Below are 13,112 nucleotides of genomic sequence, written 5' to 3'. Positions count from 1 at the left end.
AGCACTGGAGTGTGGACATCATATCTGACAAGCGAAAGGAGACCAAGAGGGAATGACTGGGGCAGGCAGGTAGGTCATCCAGTGTTTGGCCTAAAACTTAAACCACGTGCCATTGTGTAGAGGATGCCAAACTTTCTCTGTGAAGCACCAAACAGTAAATGTTTTAGGTTTTAGGGCCTCCATGGTCTCCACATACTCAACTCTGCCTTTGGGTTATCCAAACACCTGGAGATTATTTGTAAACACAGAAGGTGGCTGTGTGCCACTAAAGTTTTATTCATAAAACCAGTTGGCTGATTTTGCTGTGGGCAGTAGGGACTGTCTTAGCTTCTTTTCCTGTTGCTTTGCTAAAATACTCTGAGAAAAATGATTTAAGAGAGAAAGGTCTTATTCTGGCTCCCAGACCAGGAGTGAAGTTCATTTTGGGGCAGTCGAGGTGGCAGGAGCTTGAAACACCTGCCGTATCACATCCACAATCAGGAAGTGGAGGGTGATGACGGATGCTGCTGCTCATCTCCTTCCTCCACTTGCACAGTCCAGGATCCTGGCCAGGGAATGGTGCTGCCCACAGTGGGCATGCCCGTAGGGGCATCTATCGGGTGGTTTTAGTCTGTCAAGCTGACAGAAAGTACCAGCTGTCACAGAAATCTTTGCTGATTTGTGGGAAGGAGCACTATACCAAATCTGCTTCCCACCTCTTCTTTCCGATGGGACATGCTCTTTATTACAAGGTGAATGTGACTCTCCCATGGTAACCGAATGCCCAGATATGCAGGCTCACCCTCCGCCATCTCTGCCTTGGGCATACAGAACTTAGATCTGTGTGTCAGTTCACGTCTTTCACCACTCATCCTGGGAAATGTGGTGTAGTTATCTCTGGTCATTTAAAAATATTATCAAATTTATTCATTGATTTTACATCCCAACCACAGTTTTCCCTCCCTCCTCTCCTCCCGTCCCCTCCCCGGCCTCCCCTCTGCCCCACTCCCCACCAATCCACTCCTCCTCTATTTCTGTTCAGAAAGGGGGCAGGCTTCCCATGGGTGTCAACAAAGCATGGCATTTGATCATATTTTTTTTTCTGCCCCATTCTGTCTGTTTCTTGGACCCCAACTAATTATGTCAGATTTTTATGTTATGCAACAACAGTCCATGATCATTTTATTATCGTGCATTTTCCTTTCTATTTTTCAGGCTGGGAGCTTTATGTTGCCATGTTTTCAGGTTTGTTGTGTCTCCCCCACCCCACCACCTACATGTCCTCTTTGATCTGCTGTTGGGTCTTCCCTAGATAAGAACAAAATCAGCCACAGCTCCAAGGAAGGGGGATATGCTGGACACATGATACTGCTCTAAGGATTTTATCCGTAAGGGAGGGAGAGGTGGGGAAGCAAGATGGTGTGTGTCTTGGCACCCATCTCTCTGCTTCCACCCTTCCTATGTCTGGTAAAGTATTTTCAGTTTTCTTTCCAGATCATATGCTTCCTCCCATTCTCTGCCTAATGGCTGCCCACTGCTTTTTTGGGCAAGTGTCGGCCCTAAAGCCTCGGGCTCCAGTCTCACACAGCAGTTTTGACTGCTTTCTCTGATTCCCACTTCCTTGGTTCCATCTGGGCCCCACTGCCCCGTACAACGTCTCATACCCTGTGTGCCCCTCACCCACTGCCATGTTCCTTCATTCTCACCCCAGCCTCTCGACAGGCTCACCCATCCGAGGACAACCTAAATATTCCATAATCTACCGGTCTGTAAGTCCTGACCACTGTCTAGTTGGAGAAGTGGAAGAAGGCCAAAGCTAGTTCCCCCTCATTATCTAGGTCCTGATGTTTTTGTCAAAGCCAAGGGCTCATGGGGCTAGGAAGGCAGAACCTGGCTACGGAGAGTGTGTCTGCCGTGTCCTTCTGCCTTTGCGATGCTTCCCGGGCAGGGCACCATCGCAGGAGCTGGAGTTGTCTCCCGAGAGGCAGGAAAGCTCTCTCCTATCTTCCCTCTTTCCTTTTGTTCTCCCCAAATGAAACTCTCCAGCGTGCTTGGCGGTGATGCTAATGGGAGGATGCCATCAGCATACATTACCGTTTTATTTGTCTGTTTCTCCATTTTGATTCTGAAAATATCCTGATTTAGTCTAATTGCGATTTCACCGCGTTCCACAGGCAGGGAAGGCAGGGACAGTTTGTCCTGGGGGTGGGGGACAGTGGAGACACGACCCTGTAGGATTTTTCTTCCTGCCCATATGTCTTTGAAGCTGGACCATTAGCTCGAAGGCATGCATTTCATCTCTTCACAGTGTGACTCAACCTGCTTCTGGGACATGTAAGCGCCGAGGGTGTGTGTCTTGCAGAAAGCAAAGAAACACTCTAATTCTAGGTATTTTTGTGTTCTCTAAGGCAGGAGCGGCTGCCGTAACCGTCTTATTCCTAAATAATTTAACTATATTCAAAGATAATCTGATGTTATTGTAGGAAAGTGTATTTCTAATAAATTCCACTTGATCTGGGTGAATCAATTCAGGCGGTACATAATTGAGTCTGTTAGCAAGGACTTTAGCAAGAATTTTGCAATCAGCGTTAATTAAGAAGATGGGACAATAATTTGTGCATAATTCCGGATCTTTTCCTGGCTTGTGAATCAAAGTAATAAGAGCAATGCTCAGGCTGGTGGTGGGATAGTGTCATTAGATTCTGATTTATAAGTACTTAGAAAGGTTTAATTTCATTTTGCTGCGAGCAGGGTCTCCCAGCCCCCACAGTGTATGACCGGGTGAGCAGCCAAGTTGGTGGGGAACATCTCTGCTTCCCTTCCCTGCCATGGATCACCTCCTGCTTCTGGTGTCTTCTCTTATTCTCTAGAAGAGAATCTCAAGCATTTGTCCATCCATCCTTCCTTCTGCCTGTCCTTCCTTTCCCCTCCCTCCATCCCTCCCTCCCTCCCTCCCTCCCTCCCTCCCTCCCTCCTTCCCGGTCTTTTGCTGAAATATTCAGAACTAGGGACTCTGAACTATTAATATTGCAGGTATGCATGAATGCACATACGTGCATGGGTGCTGGTGGTGTGTGTGTGTCCCTGGGGACACCAGCTCAGTGGGTTGTGACACCTTCCATGGGGAAAGTGCCTTCATGCACCTTTTTGTACAGTGCCTTTAGGTGGGCCGGCGGCCCTAGCCCTGGCTGGAGGCAGTAGTCCCCATGCTCCAGTCTTTTTCCTCTATCTCCCCTCTTTAGTAATTAAAATTTTTTTCATTTATTTTACATTCTGATCCCAACTTCCCCTCCCCCTCCTCCCATTCCCTCCCTCCACCTCCCTCTCCAATCCACCCCTCTCCACCTCTGTTCAGAAAGGGGCAGGCCTCCCATGGGTGTCAACAAAACATGGCATATCAAGTTGAGGTAGGACTAAGAGAAGCTTAGTATTAAGCATTAAGTCTGGGCAAGGTAACCCATCATTTGGAAATAGGTTCCCCAAAGTCAGCCAAAGCATTAGGGATAGGTCTTAAACCTACTGCCAGGGGTCTCGCCACACAGCCATCACACATATGCAGAGTCTAGGCTGGTCCCATACAGGCTCCCCAGTCGTTGGTCCATAGTTTGTGAGCTCCCATGAGGAGGCCAGTTATTCTCTGGGTTCCCTTGTGATGACTCTGACCCCATGGCTTGTACAATCCTTCCTTCCTTTCCTCAACAGAACTCCCTGTGCTCAGGCCAGTGCTTGACTGTGGATCTCTGCATCTGCTTCCATCAGTTACTGGATGAAGGCTCCTGATGAGCACTGGGGTAGTCACCATACTGATTACAGGAGATGGTTAGTTCAGGCTACCTATTCACTACTGACAGGAGCGTTAGTTGGTATCATTCACGTAGATTTGTGGGAGTTTCCCTTCCGTTAGGTTTCTACCTGATCCACCCCCATCAAGTCATCTCTTCCATTACTCTCCTCCTCCATCCACCCCTCAAACTGATCCCTCATGTTCCCATCCCCACCCTACCTGCAGTCTACCCAGGAGGTCTCTTCTACTTCCCCTTACCAGGGAAATCTATGTGTGCCCTTTTGGACCCTTCTTGTTACCTGGCCTCTCTGAGGTTGTGAATTGTAGCATGGTTGTCCTTTACTCTATGTATCCACTTATGAGTGAACACATACCATGTTTGTCTTTCTGAGCCTAGATTACCTCACTCAGGATGATTTTTTTCTCATTCCATCCATTTTCCTGCAAATTTTCTGATGTTCTTGTTTTTAAACACATGCTCCACTTGTACCTGGTGGTTGATTACCGAGTGAAGAGTGAGCTTTGGTGCCCTGCCAAGTGCAGCCCAGGTGACTCTAGGGTTTATGAGGTACAAAGGGGAGCACTGGATACATGGTGGCTGGGAGACCTCAACTGGGTTGCTTAACATCTCTGAGCCTCATCGGAGCTCTTTTCTTCCTCAAAGTGGGAAGATAACACCTCTTCGGGAGTGCATTGAGAAGAGCAGGTCAGTGTAGCGCTGCTGATTCCTCTCTCTCTCTCTCTCTCTTTCTGGTTGTTTGAGTGAAAATGGCCCCCAAAGGGAGTGACACTATTTGGAGGTGTGGCTTTGTTGGACTAGGTGTGGTTTTTTTAAAAAATGATTTTTCTTTATTCATTTCTTAAAATTTTAAGCGCATTGGTGTTTTGCTTGCATGTGTGTCTGTGTGAGGGTTTCAGATCCTCTGGAACTGGAGTTTCAGACAGTTGTGAGCTGTCATGTGGGTCCTGGGAATTGAACCTCGGCCCCCTAGAAGAGCAACCAGTGCTATTAACTGTTGAGCCATGTCTCCAGACCTAGATGTCGTCTTCCTGGAGGAAGTATGTGACTGTGGAGGCGGGCTTTGTGGTCTCATAAATGATCAAGCCACACCAAGCGAGAAAGACCACTTCCTGTTGCCTGCAAAGATGTAGAACTCTCAGCTACCTGTCCAGTACCATGTCTGCCTGCATGCCACCATGTCCCATCATGATGATAATGAACTGCACCTCTGAACTGGAAGCCACTCCAATTAAATGGTTTCCTTTATAAGAGCTGCTGTGGTCCTGGTGTCTTCACAGCAATAGACACCCTAACTAAGACACTCTGCTTCCACGCCAGACTGACGGCAGGTCTGGTACACTCTGCTGAGGTACTTGCTCTCCTTTGTCTTGTAGCCTGGCATAAATGTGCCACCCGGTTTCCTACAAACCATTCAGACAATACCACCACTTCCCAGTGCACCCCCAAACTAGTCAGCGGAACTTTCTGCTGAAGGCAGGGGATGTTCTGCACAGACCATTGCAGGAAGAACTGCTCAGACAGGCAGGGTGTCTGCCAACGGGTGATGCTAATCTCCTCCATGGACACAAGTCCTTCTTGGAACCCTGGCTGGCAGAGAGCTTCAGAGTTGACACAGACTGATATCTTGTCCTTTTTTCTTCAGGGAGGAAATTAAGCTTCAGAGGAATGGGCCGACATATTCAAGGCTCCATGGACAGTAGCAGAGTGAGAGCCTGGGTCATTTTACTCTGAGACCTTTGCCTTGAACACTATACCACTAGGCTGAGAGGTCACCATCAACACACTCACCCGGCCATCATGTCTCTTTAGAGGCAGGAGCTACATGTGCTTTCTCAACTTAAATATCCCATGTGGTGTTTCTCTCCATACGTAAGGAAGTATGACAGATGTGGCGTGGTGGACCAGGCTAAGTGTCTTGGCATCTTTAGCATACAGCCTTGGGTAAGAAGCCCCTTCACAACTGGTCCCCATTTTCACACGTGTGCAAGTCTATCGCATGTTCCTGTACACTCATTCCATCTATACATGCTACCGGGAAGACCTCTTAATAAAAGCTCAGTTAGTCTTTCTTTAGCTTTCCCCTGGGTGCTTAAACACCGTTGCCCTGAACACAACATAATACGGCCGTTCCTCTATTTCCATCGGGAACTCAAGTAGCATCTTGACTTGTATATGGTGTACCCTCCGCAGAATCACAGAATGCTGATACCCTTAATAATAGCAATTAGTAATCAGTTGTTTCTTAAGTATGTGATTATGGCAGTTACTAAATTGTACAGCGGAAGCGTTTGAGGGATTAGGTGGGTCTTGCCCTCCTCTCAGCCACCCTTTCCCCCTTTCCGTACTCCAGTCAGTATGGAAAAGAAGTCAGGACGAATGATTGTCGTGGACAATCGATAGCAGGGGGTCAGGTTTGGCTTGAAGCAGAGTGAAATATTTCCCCGCAGAGGAGCACTGTTCATTGGGTCTGCATCCATCCAGTGCGGGGTCCACAGAGGGGTGTGGCTAGTCCACGCCAGCACTGTGCCCCATGACTGAGCGTCTCCTCAAGGCTGAGGATACAGGGTGTTAGGCCAGGGAGGGGTATGTGAGTTTGAAATATCTGGTGGCATAAAAAGAAATTGTCCCGGGAGACAGCTTGGTGAGGAGGGAGCTTGCTGCACACTCTCAAGGATCAGAGTTCAGATCCTGTGCTTCCACAGAAAAAGGAAGGCACATTGGGTGGGCTGTGTCTGGAATCTCAGAGCCTGGAGGTGGAGGGAGGATGATCCAGGCTTCTGTGAGCAACATTAATTAAACTCATTAGGACAGACAGACAGACAGACAGACACACACACACACACACACACACACACACACACACACACACACTACAAGGACAACCTGACTGGGAAAGGGAGTGGGATCAGCAGGATCGTGAGTCTAGAGACTGTAGTAGGTATGAATATGATAACAAATATTTTATATACATGTATACAATGTCATAAGAAAGTCCAATATTATATATAATAAGCATATCATATATGAAATATAATAAGTATATTAAATGGGGAATATAAGAGAAAAAGAAAAGCTTGATAAAAATCATAGCTGGCTTCTTCCTGTCTCTGGCTTCTGACTCACCATGGGATCACTGTTCTGTATTCCACCATGATGCTGTATTCCACCATGGGATCACTCTGTCCTTATCCCACCATGATGCTGCATGCCAGGTTACAATGCAGTCAAGGGGGTGAACAGCTAAGTTTCCTGGTTCAGCATACCCAGTCTCTCAACCTGTGAGTTCAAATAAACCTCTTTGCTTTGTAATTATCTTGCACAGAGTATTTTGATACAACAACAGAAAACAGACTAAGACGGCCATGTTTTCCAGTAACAAACAGAGATGAAGGATGTATGTTCTTGCAGGGGAGAAGGTGAGGTGGTCACCTGGATGAATAGTGTGACCTTTCAGAGAGGTGACCTTCCTGAGTGGGATCTGGAAGGAGGTGGGTAGCAAAGGTGAGTAGGGGAGGGGACGTTCTTACTAGAACATTCTGTTAGGAGAGCTGAGCTGATTGTGAGTTGTTCTGAAAATACACAGACAAACAGACACAGACAGACAGATACACACAGACACAGACAGACAGACAGACAGACAGACACAGACACACACACAGAGCCCCTCATCCTTAGAGTGAGCATAGAGCCAGCAACCCAGGGCACCTCAGATTCCTCCCAGTGGGTGAGTGGGAGGGTCTTGTCTTGAGCAAGATTGGGTTGGGAGTTACAGTGGCCCCTGCTAAAAGGGCTGAGACCTAACTAGAAGACTCTGGCCCCTTCCCGATATCTTGTTTGGTCCCCACACCCATTCTTATAGCAGAGCGGGTGTCTCCCAAGATTTGTCACCCCCTAAAGGAATCTGGAACAATGAACCTTCCCTTCCTGTTGCCTCCTCAGGAGGTGATGGCTCCGTCTTCTGCCTCAGCTGTGTTTTCTAGTTTCTCTGACCTTGTAGCAAGGGGTACATGAGCACCTGGCTGGCTTCTCCAGAAAAATCTGCTTCCACAGCTTTCTTGGTAGGAGTCTCTCTCTCTCTTTATTTGGTGGAGAAATAGGTCCAGAGGCCAATGAGCCCATGATGGTCAGGTTTCTCTTCAGCTTTTTGTTCACGCTATCATCTTTTGACCCTTGCCTTGAGCTCCATCCACTTGGGGTTGTCCTTGGGGTGGAAACCGCTTCTCTTCTGTGTAGAATGATTTTTTTCCCTGACACTTGATTCTCATTTTTCTCATGTGGTGGGTATACCCCGCTCTGCCCTTCCCCAACCCCTCCTCTGTCTTCCCAGCCTTCCACATTCCTGAATTCTGTACAGGGTCCTTGTGATCTTGAGTCTTTATGCCCCGTACAGGCTGCAGTCACCTGTGCCACAGTGACCACTTCTCAGGAATCCCAAAGACCACATGGACATTGTAATCCTAGTAAGTCTTACGAGAACAAAGGGACACAACCCATGACCTAAGGCAGTGGGTCCCAAAGGATGGCCAAGAGTCAACAGTTTCATGGGTCAAAGTTCGTATGAGAAAAAAGCATGCCAGCTTCAATTTGGGACCATTGTGAGCCTTTAGGATGCCACTGTCTCTGCGGGCAGTGCAGGGACCAGGTCCAAGTTCAGTCCATCCGGGAGCTTCTCTGTGAGGCTCCTGGACCTACCAAGGGAAGCCCGCTCTCACGACCTACAGGGCACTCAGGGACACTGGTCAGACACACAAAGCACCATGCATAGCTCACATAGGGTGCGGTGGCAGCTCACCTTCTCCTCAGACTGTCACATTTCCAGCAGGGAGAGGTCTGGGTATCAAAATCTATAAGCAATGGAGTCGTGGTGGGAGGACTGTAACTTCCCTGACATATTTTGCCAGTTTCCAGCACTCTGAGAGTAACTGGATGGCAAAGACTTTGCCCATAATTAGCCACATGGGAAGAAGTGATGAGTTAAAGAGAGCACTCCAACATACAGTTTTTAACCATTCGGGACATGTTAGCAAGAGATGTACAGACAGTATCCTCGCCCTGGCCAGGGCCCCAGCTGGTGGCAGGTGGCATGGCTTCAGGCTGCAAGGGAGGCAGCACATTAAGGGAAGCTCCAAGGAGGTGGGAGCTCCAGGCAGGAGCTGGGCATGCATAGTAAGACCTTTGCCAACTGAAACAGTGACGTGACCCTTTTCTTTCTAGCACATTTTACACACTGCACTAAACAGGAACCCAGAGGTCAAGGAGAAGCTGAGGCAGTTCGTGATGATCAGCTCAGCGCAGAGCACAGAAGGGGTCAGGAGGGCAAGTATGTTATTTCCAACCACACCGCCATCTGTGCAGACAAGACTTCCTCCTTTTGATGCTCCGACCTGGCTCCTGGACAGATGTGCTGAGTTGATGGTCAAGGCTGATGGGCCCATGGACCCCAGATGTGAGGAAAAAGAAGCACCTCTCTAAAAGGAGTTTAAACACCGCATATCACAAGGAAGGTTGGCCTAGGAAGGATACTCCCGTCACAGGCGTGGAATGGATCCCTCAGAGGCTCCAGCCTTGAACTTCCATCTACCTCCTTTCTGAGTTATTCCTGGCAGTAGTATTCCATGCATGCTCCTCATGACAGTACATACATGTACTTATGTATGCATGAATGTGTAATGTCATGTGTACCCATGAATACATGTACATTAGGAGGACTGACCAGGGGATAGACCCGAGGGCTCAGGACCAGAACCACGGGAACACACCTGACTAGCTAGAAAACAGTTGACAACAATCAGTGGTCAACTAGAGGTTAAGAACAGCCTTGCAGCAAATGCGACTAGGAGACCGTGTCCATATTACATAACAACGATAAAAAGGATTCAAGGGTGTGGGAGACATTGGCCATGGATTCACACAGAAGAGCAGCACAATGAAGATCACCACAAGGCAACACAAATCCTGTGTCTGGTGCGAAAAGAAAGGATAGCTAAGGCTGGGAAGATGGCTAGATGGGTAAAGTGCTTGCCAGGCAAACACAAGGACCTAGGTTCAGTTCCCAGGACCCAGGGAGAAAGGCTGGGTGTGGCAGTGCATGCTTGTAATCCCACAGCTGGGTTGGCCTAGGTGGGTGGATCCTTGGGCTCTCTGGCCTACTGGTCTACCATACATGGTGAATTCCAGACCAGGGAGAGAGCCCGTCTCAACAAAACAAGATGGGAGGAGCCCGAGACACAATACCCAAGATTGCTGACCTTGGTGTTCCCCAGCACATACACATGTGCACCCATGTGAACACACACACACACACACATGCACACTCACACAAACACACAGAGGAATGGCCTACCAGGAAGTAAGAACTGCCGGCACACCCGGCATTAAACTGGCACTTTCAATATGAATTCTCAAAATCAGGAATGCTCATGCTTTTGAAGGCCAGGGCAAAATTTGCTGCCTTACTTCCTTTCAGATTTTGGAAACATATCCCCCAAAATTCTATATTTCTGTACCAGTCACACAGTTTCCAGGCACTTACCTAAAGGATGCGCCCTGTGTAGGGGTGAAGGCGTACCGACGGTACCAAAGACTTGAATACAGTATTATTTATAAGAAGAATAATATAAAGACATTCTTCAGCAGGCATGTGGTTTAAGGGTTTTGTGGTTAATCTCCACATGATGTATTTATTTTAATTTTGTATTAATTTTATTTTTATATAAATGGTTATATATATATATATTTTATTTTTATATATATGGTTAATCTCCACATGTGATGTATTTATTTATTTTATATTTAACTGCACATGAGCAGTTAAAAAATTAATAAAATTGTGTGTGTGTGTGCGCGTGTATGCACACATTTGTTTGCACATATGAGTATAATGCCAGAAAAGGGCAACAGATGTCCTGGAACTGCTGTTTTTGGCAGTTGTGAAGCCTCTGACTGGGATGCTGGAAACCCAACTTAGGTCCTCTGCAAGAGCAGTAGCTGTTCTTAACCACTGAGCCATCTCTTCTGCCCCTACTGTCATTCTTTTTGGATGCGAGAAAAGGCCATCACATGACTCTGGTGACGTAGGAGCGGGTCTGTGGAATTTACACTCTAAATGGGTAGAGGAGAAGAAAGATGAGAACAGCCTGTCCTGGGGCAGAGCAGGAGCTCTGATCTTCTTTAGATGGTTTTGAGTGATGTTGGACTTGATGCTGAGGTTAACACCCGCATGTTCTCAGCATGTGCCATAGGCAAGTGTGTAAGCAGTGTTGAAGATGAAGTCACCTGGGCTGAACCCTAAGGACAGTACAGAAAATGCAGCCAAACCTGGGGAAGAAGGGACTTTATGGCTGGTAATTAGAAGTCACAGAAATTGCCGGAACAAAGGCAATTTTTGGATATGGTAGATATTTGGATGTGTTTCCAAAGGCCAGCTTACACAGAAAGTGTTTCTGTAGGCATGTCCAATGACTGCCCATCCAGCCCAAACAGTTGTATCCCTGGTGACCTAAGGATTCTGCAGTTCTGGGGATGAAGCCCAGAGCCCTGGGCATAGTGGACAAATACTTCAGCACCCAGTGACACCTGCAACCTTACCCATGTTAGTGATCCTTGCAGTGATATCTTAGGCTGTTCTTCTTGCTCCCTGTGGTGATTTGAATAAAAATGTCCCTCATATGTTCACAGGGAGTGACACTGTTAGGAGGTGTGGCCTTATTGGAGTAGGTGTGGGGTTTTGGGAGTGCGTGTGTCACTAGGAGTGGGCTTTATGGTTCTAGATGCTCAAGTCAGGCCAAGTGTCACTCCCTCTTCCTGCTGCCTGTGGTTCCAGATGTCAAACTCTCAGCTGCTTCTCCAGCACCATGTCTGCCTGCATGCTGCCATGCTCCCCACCATGACAATAATGGGCTGAACTTCTGAACTGTAAGCCAGCCCCAGTTAAATGTTTTCCTTTATAAGAGTTACCGTGACCATGGTATCATTTCATAGCAGTAGGATTCCTAAGATCCCACCTTTCAACAGCTTCTGTTTGCCACCTGTACTTGAACATGCCTGCAAATTACTGTCCATCACAGTGTCTGCCTGCCAATACAATTATTGCTGTGGTGAGCCTCTCTATTTATTATTATTATTATTGTTATTATCATTATTATTATTATACTACTGTTGTTATTTTCGAGACTGGGTTTCTCTGTAGCTTTGCAGCCTGTCCTGAAACTAGCTCTTGCAGAGCTCAAACTCAGAGAGATCCACCCGCCTCTGCACCCTCCCACCCCCGAGTGCTGGGATTATAGGCATGCGCCACCACTGCCTGGCCTCCATTTGTTATTTCGCTTAACACAGAGCTATATGACTACTGGATATCAAGGATGTATCACCACCTGTCTGAACCCTTGCCTTCCCTCCCCAGAGCAGACCCCAGCATGCGCTAGAATTGGCCTGTGGCCTCCGGGGGTTACCTAGCAGTGCACCCGTGGGCAGCTGAGCGGAGGGCTCCTTCATCCAGTCGTCATTAGCCAGCTCTATCACGGCGTCCACGGGCTCCGCTTCAGTGCAGATCAGTTCCTGCACCATGTCCTTGTCCCCAGTGGCCAGAGCAGACTTTAATCTCCTCACAAAGTCTGAGCTGAGGGGGTAATCTGGTGGCAAGTCCCAGCTGGACATTGTGGTGTCCCTGTGTCGGGACCAACCTTCTTTTCTTCCTCTAATGCATGTCCAAAGTTAGCCCTGTCCCCAGAGCAGCACAGGTGGCTATAAATAGAACCACGCTGGGTTACTGCCAGCAGGGAGGGCCCAAGCTGCCACTGCTACCTGGATGGCAGGGCAGAGGAGGCCTCTTCCCCAGGATCTCTGTGCAGGCTTCTCCACAGAGGGGCAGTAGGCAGTTCAGTGTGTTTGGAGAAGTGGTAAAGCTCTTTAGAGGGGATGTTGTTTGAGAAGGTTTGATCAGTTGCCTTTCTCATTGTTGTAACCGAATACCTAACAGGAAGCAGGAAGTAACTTAACAGTGGGGGGAAGTGGGGGGCTGGTTTTGGCTCACAGTTGGAGGGGCTACAGTCCTTCAGGGAAGAACAGGACAGTATAGGAGGGAGGGCAGGTATGGTGACAAGAGTGTGAAGCAGCTGTTCACATCACTTCTGCAGTCAGGAAGCATTGAGCAGACAGGAAGTGGACTCACTTCCTCCACTAAGGCTCCGCCTCCTAAAGGCTCCACAACCTCCAGAAACAATGCCACCAACTATGGACCAAGTGTCAAAACGCAGGAACCTTTGGTGACATTTTACATTGAAACCACACCATGGGGTCTTACTCTGTAATTGATGCTGAACTTGAACC

The 13,112-nt window shown here is 48.0% G+C and overlaps 1 protein-coding gene across 2 annotated transcripts in view; it reads right to left on the bottom strand.

Annotated features, from left to right (window-relative positions):
• Positions 1-12,470, bottom strand: part of Asb18 (ankyrin repeat and SOCS box containing 18) — a 65,896-nt gene extending 53,426 nt beyond the window's left edge. For both annotated transcript variants that reach the window (XM_041650581.1, XM_041650583.1), the window contains exon 1: positions 12,236-12,470. In XM_041650581.1, coding sequence (XP_041506515.1) covers positions 12,236-12,440 — 205 coding nt within the window. In that variant the 5' untranslated portion in view covers positions 12,441-12,470. The remainder of the gene's footprint in view (positions 1-12,235) is intronic.
• Positions 12,471-13,112: the final 642 nt, after the last annotated feature.

The sequence above is a fragment of the Microtus oregoni genome, unplaced genomic scaffold, assembly GCF_018167655.1.
Source record: "Microtus oregoni isolate MIOR12 unplaced genomic scaffold, Mior012 000004F_ref0000308, whole genome shotgun sequence".
In the NCBI taxonomy this organism is placed as follows: Eukaryota; Metazoa; Chordata; class Mammalia; order Rodentia; family Cricetidae; genus Microtus; species Microtus oregoni.
The sequence above is the reverse complement of the archived record's forward strand: the minus strand, read 5'-3'. Positions and strand labels throughout refer to the sequence as shown.